This window comes from Podarcis cretensis (assembly GCF_951804945.1).
Source record: "Podarcis cretensis genome assembly, chromosome: 2".
Lineage (NCBI taxonomy): Eukaryota > Metazoa > Chordata > Lepidosauria > Squamata > Lacertidae > Podarcis > Podarcis cretensis.
This window is the reverse complement of record NC_137171.1, coordinates 121,548,005-121,564,368: the sequence shown is the minus strand read 5'-3', so window position 1 is coordinate 121,564,368 and position 16,364 is coordinate 121,548,005. Positions and strand designations below refer to the sequence as shown.

Sequence of the window (16,364 nt, the reverse complement as noted above, 5' to 3'; positions counted from 1 at the left end):
TTTAGTCCTGCTGGCCACGACCCAGGAAGCTGTCTGTGGACAAACGCTGGCTCCCTCGGCCTGAAGCGAGATGAGCGCCACAACCCCCAAGTCACCGTTGACAGGACTTAACCATCCAGGGGTTCTTTGCCTTTACCTGTTATTGATAATTATAATATTAATAAATGGACTTGCATTTTCCAGTGCTAGTCAACTTTTAGACCTTATCCTTTCAGTTTTTCCCATCATTATTTTTCCAGTTTGGCCAACCTTAGGATGACAAAATTATATCTATCCTGGGCCACATGCTATTCTGCCACCCAAATGCTGGGCTACCTAACATGGGCAGGGTAATAATAATAATAATAATAATAATAATAATAAATATGGAGCACTCCATGCTCTATATCCTTGTGTGGGAAAACAGCAGGATTCATAATGCTTACAAACCTCTCTCAGTCTCTCTCTTACACACACACAGCCAGTGGTTAGTGTGTTAGACTGGGCCCTGGGTTCAAATCCCCACTCAGCCTTGAAGCTCACTGGGTGACCTTGAGCCCATCCCTGCCTCTCAGCCTAGGCTACCTCGCAGGGTTGTGAGGAAGAGCCCCATATACGTCACCTTGAGCTTGGAGGAGGGCTGGGATATAAACCTAATAAATAAATAAAATAAATCTAAGAGGGGGTTTCTGGCTTCTTCTCCTAGATCCAGCAGTCACTGATGAGCGGCCAGGCCAGGGCGGTGCTGGTGATCGCTCACCGGATGCAGACGGTGGAAAACGCGAACAGGATCGTCGTCCTGGAGGGTGGGGAGGTTGTGGAGGAGGGGACGCACTCTGAGCTGATGAGCCGGAGGGGCCCCTATTACCGCCTGGTGCAAAGGAGCCAGGCTGAGTGACTTCCGCACAGGCTGACTGGTCTTTTGGGATCCCCCTCTCGAGGTGGTCATGTGTGTGGCATAACTGCGTTTAGAAGGGGGGTCTCTGTGCCTTCTGCTGAGTGGGACCTTGGCCCACAGCCCTGAATTCCTGCCATGATGGGGCTACTAGGAGACTCACCTAACTGGCTGATCCTTTCCGAGTGCAGCCTTCTACTCAGAAGTAAGCCCTACTGAGTTCAATAGGGCTTACTCCCAGGTAAGCGGATGGAGAATTTCATCTCGAGTTGCTTAAAATATGGGGTCTGGCTTCTTTCCCAATCCTGTCTCTTGGTCCCGTATGTCTTAGTGTTTCTGAGTATGTTGCAAAAATATCTTAAGGCACTTTTGGTCTCTTGCTGTTGATTGTCCAGGACTATGATGGCATGAAAGCGGCGTTTTGTAGAATAAAATGTGTGCACATAACTCTTTGAAGTTTGAAATTTTGTGTCTCTGGGGGGCTGCAGAATGGTGCTTCTTCTAGGGTATGGGAACACAAGAGGCTGCTAGATTACGCCAAAGGGAGCCCCACTAGTCCAGGGCTGGATCTACACAAGATCTGCGTGCTTGAGGGACACATTGGCTCAACTTGAAGCGTATTTAACCCGAGGTATGACTGTATTCCCAACCCTCCTTTCTTCCATCCTGGAACCAAAGGCAGCATCCAGGTGGTCCCCAATCCAGGCACTGAGCAGACTTCAGACCCTCTTGGCGTCATGTAACTTAATCCCACCCCTGCAAAACCACAGATTTTGTCCCCATCTCACTTTGGACTCTAGTTCTTCAGTCGCGCTGCACAGGGAAGACCAATTATTGGCTCCTCCCTGCCAGGACTTCAAAATCTCTGGAACTTCTGTGATAAGAAGGAAAGAACCACTAAAGACAAAGGGAGGGCACCCTTGTTTATTTCAGTCCAATGGATATTACAAAAGGAAGAATAGTATTAATTACATCCAGTGTCTTCAAAGCAAGGTGCAGCAAATCCATTGAGGCCTAAGAGAGTTAAAGGTAAAAAGGTAAAGGTACCCCTTTGGGGTTGTGCGCCCATCTCACTTAAGAGGCCAGGGGCCAGCGCTGTCCGGAGACACTTCCGGGTCACGTGGCCAGCGTGACGAAGCGGCTCTGGCCAGAGCCAGAGCCAGAGCCGCACACGGAAACGCCGTTTACCTTCCCGCTGGTAAGCGGTCCCTATTTATCTACTTGCACCCGGAGGTGCTTTCGAACTGCTAGGTTGGCAGGCGCTGGGACCGAGCAGCGGGAGCGCACCCCGCCGCAGGGATTCGAACCGCCGACCTTTCGATCGGCAAGCCCTAGGCGCTGAGGCTTTAACCCACAGCGCCACCTGCGTCCCAGGTGTTAGTGCATTCTTATTTCTAGGAAAAACTCTCCTTAAGGAATGCCAGCCTATGAGAAGGGAAGGAAGATGGAGGGAACTGCAGGTGGGAGGAGTATGTTCCTCAAGGGCCACAGGTGGAAAAGCAAGAATGGGCGAGATAAATATTAGGCAATTTGAAGGCAGCAAAACTAGTTTACTTGGAGGAGTTCATGTGGTCCCACTCCCAGTGGGTCACCCCTCCTAGAAGGCTGTGGGGACCAGGCTATAAGTCTCATGAACTGAAGGCCTGAAGCCCAAAAGAAGGGGCTGCTTATTTCAGATCAAACTGTGTCCATGAAGCTCCTGATCTGCCTCTTCTCCTTGCTGGCTTCCTCCTTGGCTGCCAGCAGGATCAGACAGTACATCTGTTTAGCCAAAGGCTGGGCGGCCCAAGAGGCAGGTAGGCAGTAACAGCTTAGCCTATTTCATGCATAATACACCTAAAGCAGTTCTCAGATGTTGCCTTTCCTTCAATTTGGATGGAAAGTGCGTGACACAAGATTGGGGAAAGGCTTGTGGTGGGATCCACAGCAACAAAAAACCAAGAGAAACCATCAAAATCACTGCTCAATCTCCCCACCCCTTTTTAAAGCTTTTAGTTGTGTATATCCAGCACATTTCTCATGAATACAAACACATTTCTGAAAATCAGCTACAAAGCAAAATTAGCCAAAATTCATCAGAAAAACATGATTATCCTCAAATTCTAGTTACAGCTGGAGTCACAATGGGTGAGTGAGAGCCAGGATTAAGAAACATCAGAAACAGCATTAAAGGAGAAGAGGGGCTCTGAGTCTCTGCAATTCACAGCAACACTTGGGCAGGCTCCTTCTGGTCTCATCTCACACACTGGGCTGGTATGAAACTGCAAAAATAAAGAGCAGGGGTGTTTCAAAGTTAAGCCAACATCATGGTGTGGGGGCATCAGCATTACAGAGCTAGTGGGAACCCAAAGGGCGTCTAGTCCAGCCTCCCAAGGAAAGCCACCATCCCTCATCATGTCAAATCAGATATGCTGGGAGCGTCACCAAAATGGACCTGTAGAGCAAATGCCTGCAGAGGGCAGCTCAAGCAAGTGAGCCAAGCTGCACACTCTGGGGGAATACCAGAAGGACACACAGCAGTCCTACTATTAAGTAGAAGGAGAAATCCCTTACAGCACCCAAAATGTGACTCGCATTCAGAACCCAAACTATGACTCCCAATGTGGGTAACAGGAAAGCAGAAGCTTTTCCCCATTTGGGGATGTTCCCCACAGAGTCTTCTGCAAGAGCCCCACTTTGCCCCCACCTGCACCCCCACTTACCCCTGGCAGAGCTGTCAGACCCCTGGTCACTTGCTGAAACACAGGGAGGAAACACAGGAGTTAGGATCCCGGGGAGGGAGATCCCCCCCCAGCCCTTCTCCAACCCCATCCCAAATAGGTCTCAATATGGGGAGGGGCCTAAGAAGAGTTCAGGGACAGGCAGCCCAGAGGCAAGGGGGCTCAAGGACAGCAGTGGGGGGATAAGCAGATGTTGGAGGGCAAAGAGAGATGGGCACAGCTTGGCATGGAGGCAGCGGGGGACCAGAGCGGGGGTGGGTGTGATCTAGGCAGGAAGGGGGCAGAAAGGCAGAAGCTGGGGAGGGAGAGCAGTGGTGCCAAATCCAGAACGGAGGATTCCTAACACCCACATACTTGAGCCAATGAACCAAATCTTTAGCTTCAGGTTCCAGTAAATTAAACCCCCAGAGACCCCTCTCTCCCCCCCCCTTGGCTCTTCCTCCTGCTCCTTCTTGGAGCCCCTCCCTCAGCCGACAGTCTCTCTGCAGCCTTTTCCTGGCCCTGAGGGACCCCTTGCTGTCCAGACAGGCTGAGCAGACAGGCTGAAGCTTCCCATCAGGGTCTTGGGCTTCAAGACTAGGCCACCACCAGGTTTGGTTTGGTCTGTTTGCAACCTGTTCCTGCTCCATATTGGGGGGGAAATATGTCAGACAGAGAGAGGGGAGGAGTCACTCACTTGAGGCTGCTTTGTAGACTAATTTCTCGCTCTGTTTCCCTGCAGAGACAAAAGCAGAAGGTCAGAGCTGGAAGGGACATCCAGAGGCCACTCAAATCCATTTCGACAATTTGGCTCTCAGATGTTGAAACCTTCCCAGCAGATGCTTCTCCTGTCTCTTCCAAACACCTCCAAGGAAGGGGAGCTTTTCAAAGAACTCATTTTATAAAGAAGTAGAAAAAACTGAGGAAATTAAATCAGAAAATCAACATGGGGAAACTAGGCAGTGGACAAATTCCAAGAGGCTGGAAGGAAACATTATCCAGTCCCTTCATTCATTTTCGGAGTATTATTTCGGTGATTCTCCACATAAAAATACAAAATGAGAGCACAAAATACATGATAAAACAAAAACAAACCAGTAACTCACACTTAAAAAGCTCAAGGCCTGGTTTGAGAGAAATGTTTTTGCCTGGCGCCTAAAGATTTGTAAGTAAGGCTCCCTGCTAATTGTTCACAGGATTGAAGGCTTAGGATGGATTAAAATGTCAGGTGGAAAGTGAATTTCCTAAGCACAGAGTGAGTACAAAGCAATGACCACTATGACTTTTGGTTCATGTTCGAGAGTGTTTTATGGGGAGGGGTCTCTGTAGGGATACAAGGGGCAGTTTCCAGGAAGCTCCACCAGCACATTCCCAGTCGGAGGCTTAAAAAAGGAGACACAGGAGAGGCAGCAAACGCATCCAGGATTTACTTACTGCGGATGAAGAAGATGATTCCAGAGACCAGCAGGATGGCAGCCATGACACCCAGAATGGCTCCCACAATGAGCCCCAGGTTGACTAAAAGGGGACAAGAGACATTTTTATTCAGACTGGCGGCAGCAGCTCCCCAAGGCCTCAAGCAGGAGATTTGAGTGGAGGTGCTGAGCTATGAGCCCGGGAGGATTTTATGTGTGAAAAGCAGGCCCTCTCTCTCTCCTTACAGGCCAAGGTCTTCTCTGTAGTGGCCCCGATACAAGGGAGTTTATGTTTTCAGCATTAGAGGTCTTTAAAACCCCCAATATATTTTAGGAAGACAGTTGACAGGCACACCTGTTTCATCACAGACTCAAGACTTAACAGCAGGTCTCCTCCTGCTCAGGTGCTTCAGCCTTCTCTGTCCTGACCCTGAGAGGAAGGGATTCCCTCCCCTCTGAGACCCCCCTCTGAGAGCCCAGCATTACAGGCCTTCAAGGAAGGCACAAACCCTTAGAAAAAAGCATCTTGTGTAGGGTTGCCATACGTCCGGTTTTTCCTGGACACGTCCTCTTTTTCAGACTTAAAATGTCTGTCCAGACAGATTCTTAAAATGAGGCAAAATGTCCAGGTTTTTTTGTTTGGGTGGAATCTCTGAAGTTGTTAGCGCTAGTGAGTGAGCCCTGGTCCCCTCTGCCCTGCCTGGGTGAGTCTTTGGCTCAAGGGCCGCTTCCATAATTCTCGCTTGCCTGCCTGCGAGAAGGGGAGTCTGGGGTGTGGGTGGGGATGTGCGTTCAGGGGCTCCTGCTGGGGAAAAGGGAGTCTTGCTCTTAGACATTCTGCTTTGGTTCCTGCAAGCGCAGCTTTCCTGGTGGTGTGTGAGAGACGAACGTTGTTATTAAAAGACCCTTCTTCCTCTTCCCAGCGGTGTGCGGGTGTTTGGGCTGAGTGGGGATGAATATCAGTATTTCTAGCTGGGCCTGAGTGTGAGGAGGAGCAAGTTAGAATCTTTTTCACTGTGAAGTGCACTCAGTCCAGGGCTCCCTCTTTTAAGTTCACTGCCCCCTTTTCAGTCACAGAGAGTGTGTGTGAGTAAATCAGCCATGTGGAGGAGATAATTTGATTTTGAAGAAATAACACATCTGCCCACATTCTGTGATATCACAACTGCTTGGGCTTAAAGGCAAAAAGATGACACCGTTTTTACCTACAACATCCAAATTGAGACACATGCCAGAAAAGGCTGCATCTCTGCTGAAATCTACAGATTCCGATTCAGCTGCTTCCCTCCAGAGACACAGACAGGATCCAGCTGGGGTTCCCCATCTGAGGAGTTGGGTGGAAATCCCCCTCCCAGAGCCCACCCCTTCCCCTCCTGTCTGTCTGTCTGTCTGTCTGTCTGTCTGTCTGTCTCTCACCAGGCTCCTTCTCCCAGGCCACGTCCAGAGGCTTCTCCAGGCTGTCATGCTCCACGCGGCACCGGAAGCGCTCCCTCTCCTCGGGGTCGATCTGGACACTGAGCAAGAGATAGTAGGTCCCGTCCGAGTTGGGGGCGACCAATCCTCGGAGGGTGCCCTCCTGCCAGACCTTCCCGTCCTTCACCCAGTTGGCCTCAATCTCCTTGGGGTAGAAGCCGTGGACTTGGCAAACGAGGGTCTCCAGGCCGTCATAGTCTGCCTTCCTGGTCACCTTCACCACCGGAGCCTCTGCAAAAAGGGCAATCATTAATTGGGGTTAAGAGAGAGACATCCACAACGGGAGCCTGGAGGAATCCTGCATTTTTTAAGAGCAGAGGAGCAGGGACCCAAGGGGCAACCTAGTCAGAATCTCGCATCTCCAGAAATTAAAAAGAACTGCAAATAAATGGGATTCCTCAACCTGCCTTGGCATCTTCCCCAGTCAGTGTCTATGGTGGAACAGTTTTTAGATGTTTTATCCTTTGTTTGCCAAAGCAGACTCCTTTGGAAGGGAGGACAGGGTACAAATAATAATAATAATAATAATAATAATAATAATAATAATTTTTATTTATACCCCGCCCTCCCCAGCCAAGGACGGGCTAAGAGCGGCTTACAAGCAATAATAAAAACAAGTTGAATGAATACAACTTAAAAAAAAATTAAAATACATTAAAATATTGAAACATTAAAATATCAAAAAGTAGCCTCATCGCAGGAGGAGAAGGAAAAGAAAAAAGAAAGAGAGGGAGGGAATCAAATTGGCTCCAAGCCAAAGGCCAGGCGGAACAACTCTGTCTTACAGGCCCTGCGGAAAGAAATCAGATCCTGCAGGGCCCTGGTCTCATGAGACAGAGCGTTCCACCAAGCCGGAGCCAGAGTTGAAAAAAAATTGAATTGTCATCTTGCAAAGCTCCAACACTACTCAACCATGACAACTTGTGGTTCCAAGATTGTCCCAGGGAGCTGCCTCCAGGCTGAGGGGAAAATTTCACCCGGTCCCCAATGGTGGGATTCATTCAGATCCTTCCAAGTTGCAAGTCATGAACTGAGGGCAGCTCAGGCTGATCCTGGTTCCTCTCTTGAGGGGGAAGAAATGCTGGACTCGCTGCTCTCTATTCTCTGGGACTTTTTAGCCCAATAGTTAGTGAACAAAGCCAAGAGCCCAGGAATAGACAGAGCTCCTTTCTGGTTCTCCCGCCTGCCCTTGTTGTCACCCTTGAAAACGCTTCAATGTGGATTTTGGGGTGAAACCCTCAACCTCAAGAAATATGCTCAGTGTCTCTGGGGTGGATTATCACCAGGCCCCATAGATGAAATTGCTCAGATCTCTCTAAGCACGGCTAATATGTATGTGTCAGTCCTCAAAAAGGGAGGATGCTAGAATTATTTCATTTTGAATTAATATTCATATTAGCAAAGCTAATAGAGACAGGAAGAAAGCCAGTCCAAACACTTGATCATTAGATTGGCCCCTGTGCCAGATTCCTGAAGGCGGAAGAGTGGACTGTATCATTTCAAGGCACGGGGTTGGCGAAGATGACACTTCTGAATGTTCCCCATGGAAAAAAGTAAAATTCCTCACAAATAAAAAATAGAAGAAGGTAGAAGAGGGAATTCTCATACTCTCTCACTATGTGCAGGTTTTCTGCTTTTAGGCCATGAGTGGCTAACCTACAGACTTAGTGAGGGGGCTGCATCCATATTTTATGGGCTCCCCACACATTTTCTATTTTAAAAAAGGTTAATTAATTTAGTTTCAAAGACTTTCCCCCTAAGTATGTAGGGGGAGGCGGGGGACATTGATGCAAGGGGCACATTGATACACCAACAATATTTCAATATCGAGAAACGTTATTCGTGTTGTGACATCACTAAAACGTGTCTATACATGTGTGAGTATGACAGTTGTGACTGCGCTGCCCGCCAGTTCCCCATTGGCATTTGACGAGAGGAGGTGTGTTTTTAACGCGACCAACTAAAAAATTACGTGAAATGTAAAAGTGTTCCAATGCTGTTTTTCGTTGTTTAGTTAAGATTTAATAATACCTAAGGTAAATAATCAGTAATCAGGATTACATGTGATTTTTAAGTAAGTTCAGTGGTATTATGAATTGTTAGGTAAAGGTAAAGGGACCCCTGACCATTAGGTCCAGTCGTGACCGACTCTGGGGTTGCAGCGCTCATCTCGCTTTATTGGCCGAGGGAGCTGGCGTACAGCTTCTGGGTCATGTGGCCAGCATGACTAAGCCGCATCTGGCGAACCAGAGCAGCGCACAGAAACGCAGTTTACCTTCCCGCTGGAGCGGTACCTATTTATCTACTTGCACTTTTGACGTGCTTTCGAACTGCTAGGATGGCAGGGGCAGGGACCGAGCAACATCATCTCTATACTTTTTCTTTTGACTTCCGTGGATATAATGTGCAATAGAAGCTAAATGTTAAGGAAATATCTTATTTTTTATAAGCATTTTGTTTAAATTTCTATTTTTGGACTACCTAATGTGAGTTCTTATTCTTTTTAAAGTTTTTCCAAAGTTTTTTTTTTTAATGGATATGTGTTTGAGGAAAGATTACGGTAGTATAAGTTTTGAAGTTTTGTTAAGAAAACCTGCTCATAAAGTCTATGATATGTGTGAAACACTTAGTTTTGATATGTCATTTAGATCTTTAAGTAACAAATTGTAGGGCTGATTATGATCTCTCACAATAAAAATTTCTTTTTCATTAAAATTTTGTAAATAATTACCATTCTCATACAATTTACACTTTGTATTGAAGTGCCCTGTAGGTGGAGCAGAATGAAACAAAACCCATTTTTTACTCAAGTCATTATATTCTCATTATCTTCTAACTTTAATGGTTCTTTTGATTGCTATTACAATATTGATTAGTTATGCCATGCATAAAGCAATTTTTTTATCATTTGACTCATTTTGGTACATAAAATATGAGAGTGGATTTTTCGGCATCAATCTGCCCCACTTTCCCCTACCCAAGTGTAAAGGCAAAAGGTTTTCATGTATCTCCCCTCAAATCTGTCCATTTTTACTGAATTTAAAATGCATTTTGCTTTCCTGGCCCCTTCCCTGCTGTTTCTTTGTGCCCCCTCCCCCCATTTGTCTTTTGCCATCCCTTATTCTAGCCAAAGGGGCATGGGGGTTGTTTTAAGCATCCCTGCCCCGCAAATCATGCTCTGAAGTGACCCCTTTTCTCCTCCCAGAGTCCCAAACTTATTTCTGCCTCCCCCACCAAGAAAAGTGTTTGCTGTTTGGTCCAGAAAGGAAGGCTGTTAAGGGGGGGAGGGGAATCTGTACGGAAACTGCCCCACTGAGCCCCCCTCCCCTCCCCCTGCCCCCCCTCACCTGTCCTCAGCAGAGTCTCCTTCCCGTAGTCCAGGTATCTCTGCAGCCACGCAATGCACTCCTCCTCCAGGTACGCTTTCCAGTACTGGTTCCTGGCCAATTCAGCATCCCACTTCCTCTTGGTCACTTGGGCCCCCGTATCAGCTGCCGTCCAGGTGAGGGTCTCCTTGTCAAAGGCGATGAAGTCCCTCCCATCGTAGCTGTCCTGGTAATACCCTCCTTTGCGCCCGTCTGACCTCAGCTCACAGCCGTACATGTTCTGAATGATGTGGATCCCTGGAAGGACCAGAAGAGGCCCAGGAGGTCAAGGGGGGTCAGAGCAGCCCCTCCCCCATCAGCAAAAGAGACCAGGAAAAAGGATTTATTTGCCTCAGACTCAGGGAAGAGGCAGCAGTCAGAGGGGAGAAGAATCAACCAGCACTGTATCTTTCTGAAGGCTCATCCGCAGAACACCTTCACTGAGGGAAAACACTACAATCCTGAGCCTGTAAAGCCCCCCTTTAACTGCCCCCTCCCTCTCATCGCCTCACACTTTCTCCCCCCCCCCAATTCCTAGTGGATTCTCCCAACTCCCTGGAGGCGGGGGAGGGGTGGGGTTTCCCTTCCTGCCCAACAGGAGCATCCCTTGCAGGTCGGAGGTCACAGACTGTCCCCCTTTCCCCCAGCTCTGCTCCTCTGGATCTTGCCCCTTTTGGAGGGACGCCTCAGCTGCCTCCCCCTGTCCTCCCCCCAGAAAGAGAAAAGGGGCAGCATCGAAGGGGGACACCCACACATTGGGGGCCCTTTCAAGAGAGAGGGTCTCCTCTTCCCCTCCATCTCTCTCCCCCCAGCTTCTCCATATCAAGGACCTTTTCCCTAAAAGGAGGGAAGTCATGGAAGGGCCTTTGGAAAAAGAAGTTTCCTCATAGCCTGGAAGGGAAAGGGAAAGGGAAGCCGAAAGGGGGGTTTGCCCCACTTCAAAATGGCCCCCCCTTCTCAGCAGAAGCCAGGCTGCCCTTGCCAAAGATGGCGGGTCCCTGCACCCTCCGGCGCACCCCAGGGGGCTACCACCAAATCTTCAAAACAACAACAATAACATTTAAATAAATAAATAAATAAATAGTGTTTGCTGATGTTTTATGTACATTTTATGGATTTTTCCTGATTTTATTTTAACTTTCTAGGTTGCATACTATCTTGTTACACTTTTATGGAAACTACATATTATAAATACTTTAATAAAACCTTCAGTCGATCGATAATAAAAGAAGAGCTGGTTTTCACTAGCCAATCAACGTCCACCAAATAAATTCTTCATCAGTGAACACATGATCCTTATACAGTGGTTCCTTGGATGTCAAACGGCTTGGCTCCCGAACACCGCAAACCCAGAAGTAAATGTTCCGATTTGCGAACGTTCTTTGGAAGCCAAACCTCCGATTGAGTGCAGGAAGACGGGCCTTGGTTTTCAAACGGTTCCGGGAGTCAAATCCGGGAGTCAAATGGGAATCGAATCAACTGACTTTATTGGAAGGCAGCTCAAAGATTCAGTACATCCCATTTATTGCTGTGGAAAGAGGTGCCATGGATAAATTTTGACCTCTGTTACTTCAGTCACAACTGGTTGAAATGGAAATATAGATTTTTCTGCTCTCATTCAGACCACATAACTGTGAGATGTATATATGCTAATGCTCGTGACTTTTAAATCTGCTCTTCAATTTCAGTATCTGAAGCACTGATCTGGTGTTTTCACTTGGCAGGTGGCATCACCCGGCACCCGCTGAGACCCCAGACCCCTGGCAGGGCCCACGGGTGCTGAGGACCCCAGCCCGGTCTTCTCTAGGCCAGCCAGCAGGGTCAGCAGACAGCCATTTTGATTTCCCACACCAAAACCATGGAGAGAAGCTACGTCAGGCACCCCAAGACAGGATGGGAAATGGCAATGGTTGCTCCTGGCCATGTACAGAGTTCTGCTGCTCTTTGTGTAGCCTGAGGGAGCTCAGCAATGGAGGAGAGGCTGTCCCAGAGGACACCAGGTTGCTCTCACTTGTAATTCTGGCTTCCTCTTTCACCTCATGGGCCTTTGGCTTACAGCTGAATTGAGTTGGAGAATATAAAGCCTTAGATTAGAGCAGCCTCTCTCAAAGGAAATCCTGCTTTTCTGGGCTGGATTCAGCATAACACAGTTAGTCTAGCGGGAGCCAGAAGGAACAAGTCCCACTCACACAACTGGGGCTTTCTCCCCATCTCTTTCCCGTCTGTTCCCCACAAATCAGCTTGGGGGGGGGGTCAGGAGAAGCCCCATAAAGGTGTGCAGGGGGAGGAGAAGGGAAATTGCTCCCTCTCGGATGTAGAAGGATTGTAACAGTGCTACTTTTAAGTCCTCCCTCTAGAACTACTCAACATGAAGAAGTCTTTTTTCCAAGACCATGTCCCAAGGTGATAGAGTTCTTTTTATGCACTCAAACAATGATTTGTGGTTGACCTATGAAAACAACAAACCAAACCACAAACCCCACCAGCTGGTCTGGATATGGAGCTTTGGCTTGGAGGGAAGTTGCTCTGTCTCATTGCTTCTTCAGCATAAATTGCTTTCTCCCTCATTTTATAAATGAAGCTCATTCCCCTCCCGTTTCCTCAAGCTGTTAAGTGGGATCAATCACGATACACCTGTACCTTCAACATTGTCTTTAAACAGAATCAGATGACATTTCCAGGGCTGTCCGTGGCACCTTTAAAGTGGCAATTGCAAGAAATGATCAGGAATCGAGAGGCGCCCCTTGGTGACATTTATGGGGCATTTTCCATGGATAGGTGCAGGGGCTCAGGAGGGACCCAATCCCCATTTTTAAAAGGGGGAGAAGCAGAATTCGCAGGAGCCCAAGAGGAAGCCTGCAAGGCAAGGCCAGGCCTGATCCCACTGCAAGAAAAGCAGACCTGCCCATTGCAGCGCTGGCTTGGTCTCAGCTGACCCCCTGGGTTTCTTCCTTGCAAGCCCTACAAGGGCTCTGGACACACTCAGGCTGACCCATTTGGCAAGGCTCCTTCCACCTCCATTATTCTGTCTCACCGGTGGGGAATCTCTTTGGCTTCAGGGCCAGATCCTGGATTGCCCCCATGGGCCAAAAGGGGCAGGAGGGTGAATCTGACATCTGTCAATCTCACCCACCTTTCTACCCCTCCCCTTCAGTTATTGTTTGAAGTGCTGGGACACCTTTTGATGCCGTTAGGGGCAGGGCTAAAGTCCTGAAGCAGGGAGCCTGCTTAGGAAGTGAGGAAGTATAGAAGCCTGGAAGGTAAAGGTGCAAAATCATAGAGAGATCTCCCTCCAGACCCAGCAGAGGCTCCCACTTCTGAAGTTCTGCTCCAAAATTGCAATTAGAGGGGGGAGTCACTCAACTTTGGGGCTAAACACAACTACCTCCCCCCACCCTTCCAGCATGCTGGCTCCTTTCACACAACTAACGTCTCAAAAGGACTAACATCTTCTGACTCATTTCAGAAGGAAGTTTTAAAAACAAAAATGTGGACTTCCGGAGGCGGCGTGAACGGCAATGGCTGCCCTCTTCTAACTGCGAAGAGGGAGCTCCGTGGAAAAGGGTCGTCCGCTACGGCGAAGCGGAGACCCCTTTTGGAAAACCACAGGCAGCGGAAGCCTGTGGCCGTGGGACCCAGCGGGCACCTTAAACGTCCCCCGAAACTGGAAAGGAACCCCGTAAGGGGCTCTGGAAAGTGACGGGGTTGGCGTGGTGCTGAGGGTCGATCGCTCTTTCCGCGGAGTGAAGCCGCGAAGCTGCTGTCGGTGAGCGCTGACCTTTTTCTTGGGACAATTCGGCTAAGAAACAACTACCGTGAGTAGGTGAAGCTTAAGAAATTCGGACTGTTAAAAAAAAAATAAGTAATTTGGACACTGAAGCGGGAGACGCAACCAGGAAGTCCGTCTCCCGGCTCTGCTTAAAGATCTAAAGCAAGGACGTGTAACATACTTTTGCTCTGAACTATGCTTTAAAAGATAGTTATCTGAACATCAGATACAGAATTTCACCTTATTTTAAGGTGGAAGAGGAAGAATTTGGCTTTCCCTCTTCTTGTGTGGATTTATAAAAATTTATTCTATCCTCGTTGTTGTTGTTTTTGTTTCAAACTTTACAGATTGTGGACAAGATGGATTGTTTCAAGAGGTGGCAAAGAGATACCTCTAAATTTGTCTGGCAGGGCAAAAAGCCCAGAATAAAATTTAAAATATTGACAGATGTTAAGGAAAGAGGGGGGTTTGCCCTGCCAGACATGAAGCTTTATTATGAATCAGCAGCATTCTGCTGGTTGAAAGACTGGCTACTTCTTGAGAACACTGACATTTTGGATTTGGAAGGGTTCAATAATGCTTTTGGGTGGCATGCATATTTGTGGTACGACAAGGTAAAAGTTAACAGAGCATTTAAAAACCATATTGTCAGAAAAACCTTGTTTAATGTCTGGACAAGATATAAAGATTTATTGGGAAACAAGACTCCAAGGTGGCTATCACCCATGGAGGCCAAGGCTTTGAAAAAACTCAATATGGAGGCCAAATGGCCAAAATATTGGGAGATACTAGAACAAGACCGAGATACATTGAAATTGCAGAGTTTTGAGAAACTAAAAGATAAAGTGCGAGATTGGCTACATTATCACCAAATAAGAGAAGCCTTCAATTTGGATAAAAAAATAGGCTTCCAGGTGGAAAAATCAAAATTAGAAACAGAACTGTTAGAACCTAAAACCAAGACACTTTCGAGAATGTACAACTTGCTGTTAAAATGGAATACTCAGGATGAAACAGTTAAATCAGCCATGATTAAATGGGCACAGGACATTGGTCATAACATTATGTTCGCTGACTGGGAGAGGTTGTGGACCACTGATATGAAATTTACGGCATGTAATGCCTTAAGAGAAAATATTATGAAAATGATCTATAGGTGGTACATGACCCCAGTCAAGCTTGCAAAAATTTATCACCTGCCTGACAATAAATGTTGGAAATGCAAAGAAGCTGAGGGAACATTCTTTCACCTTTGGTGGGCATGCCCAAAGATTAAGGCTTTCTGGGAAATGATCTATAATGAACTGAAAAAGGTATTTAAATATACCTTCCTTAAGAAACCAGAGGCCTTTCTCTTGGGCATGGTCGGCCAATTGGTGTTAAAGAAAGATAGAACATTTTTTATGTATGCAACGACCGCAGCAAGGATACTCATCGCAAAGTACTGGAAGACACAAGATTTGCCCACCCGGGAAGAATGGCAGATGCAAGTGATTGATTACATGGAATTAGCAGAAATGACTGGCAGAATCCGAGACCGGGGAGAAGAATCGGTGGAAGAGGAATGGAAGAAATTTAAAGAATATCTTCAAAAACATTGTAAAATGTTTGAATGTTAAAATGATGTGAGATACAAAAATAATAGGGCACTAGGGGTTTGGTAAAAAGAAATATGCAAAAATGATGTGGAAAGGAAGGGGCAAGACCAGAGTACTATTATGTTGTGTTTCAACAAATGATATAAAGGACTAAGCTAAATTACAAAGAACATGTGATAAAACTTTCTTTTCTTTTTTTCTTAAAAGAGAAGGAAAATAAATGCATAATAGGTTGGAATGTACAATATTGAATAAGATTGGAAAGAAGGTAAGAAATTGCTAAAATTGATTTGTGTAAAGGGGAACGCAGAAAAAGGAGATGTGAGGAAGTCAGGAAAGAGGGTTATAAAACTAGCAAGTAAGCAATAATTTTTTCTTTTTTGTTTTTGTTGTTTTGTTGTGTTGTTTTTGATTGTTAATTTTGATGTATTGTTTTGATTTGGAGTTGTTCTGAAAAACCTTAATAAATATTTCTTTAACAAAAATAAAAAATAAAAACAAAAATGTGTGCCAAGAGGCTTTTGCTGGATGTCTACCAGCTTTTACTAAGTTTAAATGATTCCTGTCTTCACAGTTTCAAGGCTGGATGGGGCAGGGGGTGGGGGAGGAGTGTGGCAGAAATTGTCATAACTGGACAAAAGGGGTGAAAGACCTTTCTAAAGGGTCCTGCTACTCTTCCGTAAGTGTAGACCATTAAGAGATCAAAGTAAGTACAGATGTATAATGCTTGCTGGAGGTGTGGGAGCCTTGGGGGCTCTGGTCCACCCCCCACTTCATGTATTTGGCACTATGACCCCCCCAAAAAAACCCAGTCCATTCAAGGCTTCTCTTTCAACACTGTGCCAGGGAGAGGGAGGGGCCTGGTGATGATCAGAAGGGTCAGCCAATCAGCACCTCTGTCTGGGCAGCTGGCTTCTCCTTAAGCAGGACCAGAACTCAAGGCTTGCTTGTCTCAGCCTCAGGATCCCACCCTTCTCTTCCCCTCCCAGAGGAAAATGAACTAGACAGATTCCCACCTCAGAAGGCCTAAGCTAAGCCTAGCATGGAAGGAAGCACAGGCAAGGGAGACATTTCCTGGGTAGGATGTGCAGGTCCAGAGAGGGTCATACTGGGGGGGGATCTCTGCCCTCCAAGTCTCCCTCTCTGTCCCCCACCCCCACCCCATCCCTGC

The 16,364-nt window shown here is 47.1% G+C and overlaps 2 protein-coding genes and 1 long non-coding RNA gene across 6 annotated transcripts in view; 2 read left to right on the top strand and 1 right to left on the bottom strand.

Annotated features, from left to right (window-relative positions):
* LOC307209129 overlaps positions 1–16,364 on the top strand; it is a 64,194-nt gene that overhangs the window by 25,269 nt on the left and 22,561 nt on the right. The window lies entirely within an intron of this gene.
* LOC307207901 (antigen peptide transporter 2-like) overlaps positions 1–16,364 on the top strand; it is a 58,623-nt gene that overhangs the window by 19,698 nt on the left and 22,561 nt on the right. The window contains exon 12 of the mRNA XM_079962207.1: positions 686–1,867. Within this exon, the coding sequence (XP_079818333.1) occupies positions 686–877 (192 nt within the window). The 3' untranslated portion in view covers positions 878–1,867. The remainder of the gene's footprint in view (positions 1–685; positions 1,868–16,364) is intronic.
* Positions 1,781–16,364, bottom strand: part of LOC307208856 (major histocompatibility complex class I-related gene protein-like) — a 27,749-nt gene continuing 13,165 nt past the window's right edge. The window contains exons 3-8 of one of the 4 annotated variants that reach the window (XM_079963863.1): positions 9,809–10,084; positions 6,405–6,692; positions 5,004–5,091; positions 4,271–4,299; positions 3,573–3,609; positions 1,781–3,119 (exon numbers count right to left, since the gene is read on the bottom strand). In XM_079963863.1, the coding sequence (XP_079819989.1) occupies positions 3,113–3,119; positions 3,573–3,609; positions 4,271–4,299; positions 5,004–5,091; positions 6,405–6,692; positions 9,809–10,084 (725 nt within the window). In that variant the 3' untranslated portion in view covers positions 1,781–3,112. Of the gene's footprint in view, positions 3,136–3,572; positions 3,610–4,270; positions 4,310–5,003; positions 5,092–6,404; positions 6,693–9,808; positions 10,085–16,364 lie in introns of all 4 variants that reach the window. The other 3 variants (XM_079963861.1, XM_079963862.1, XM_079963860.1) reach the window with 3 other exon arrangements.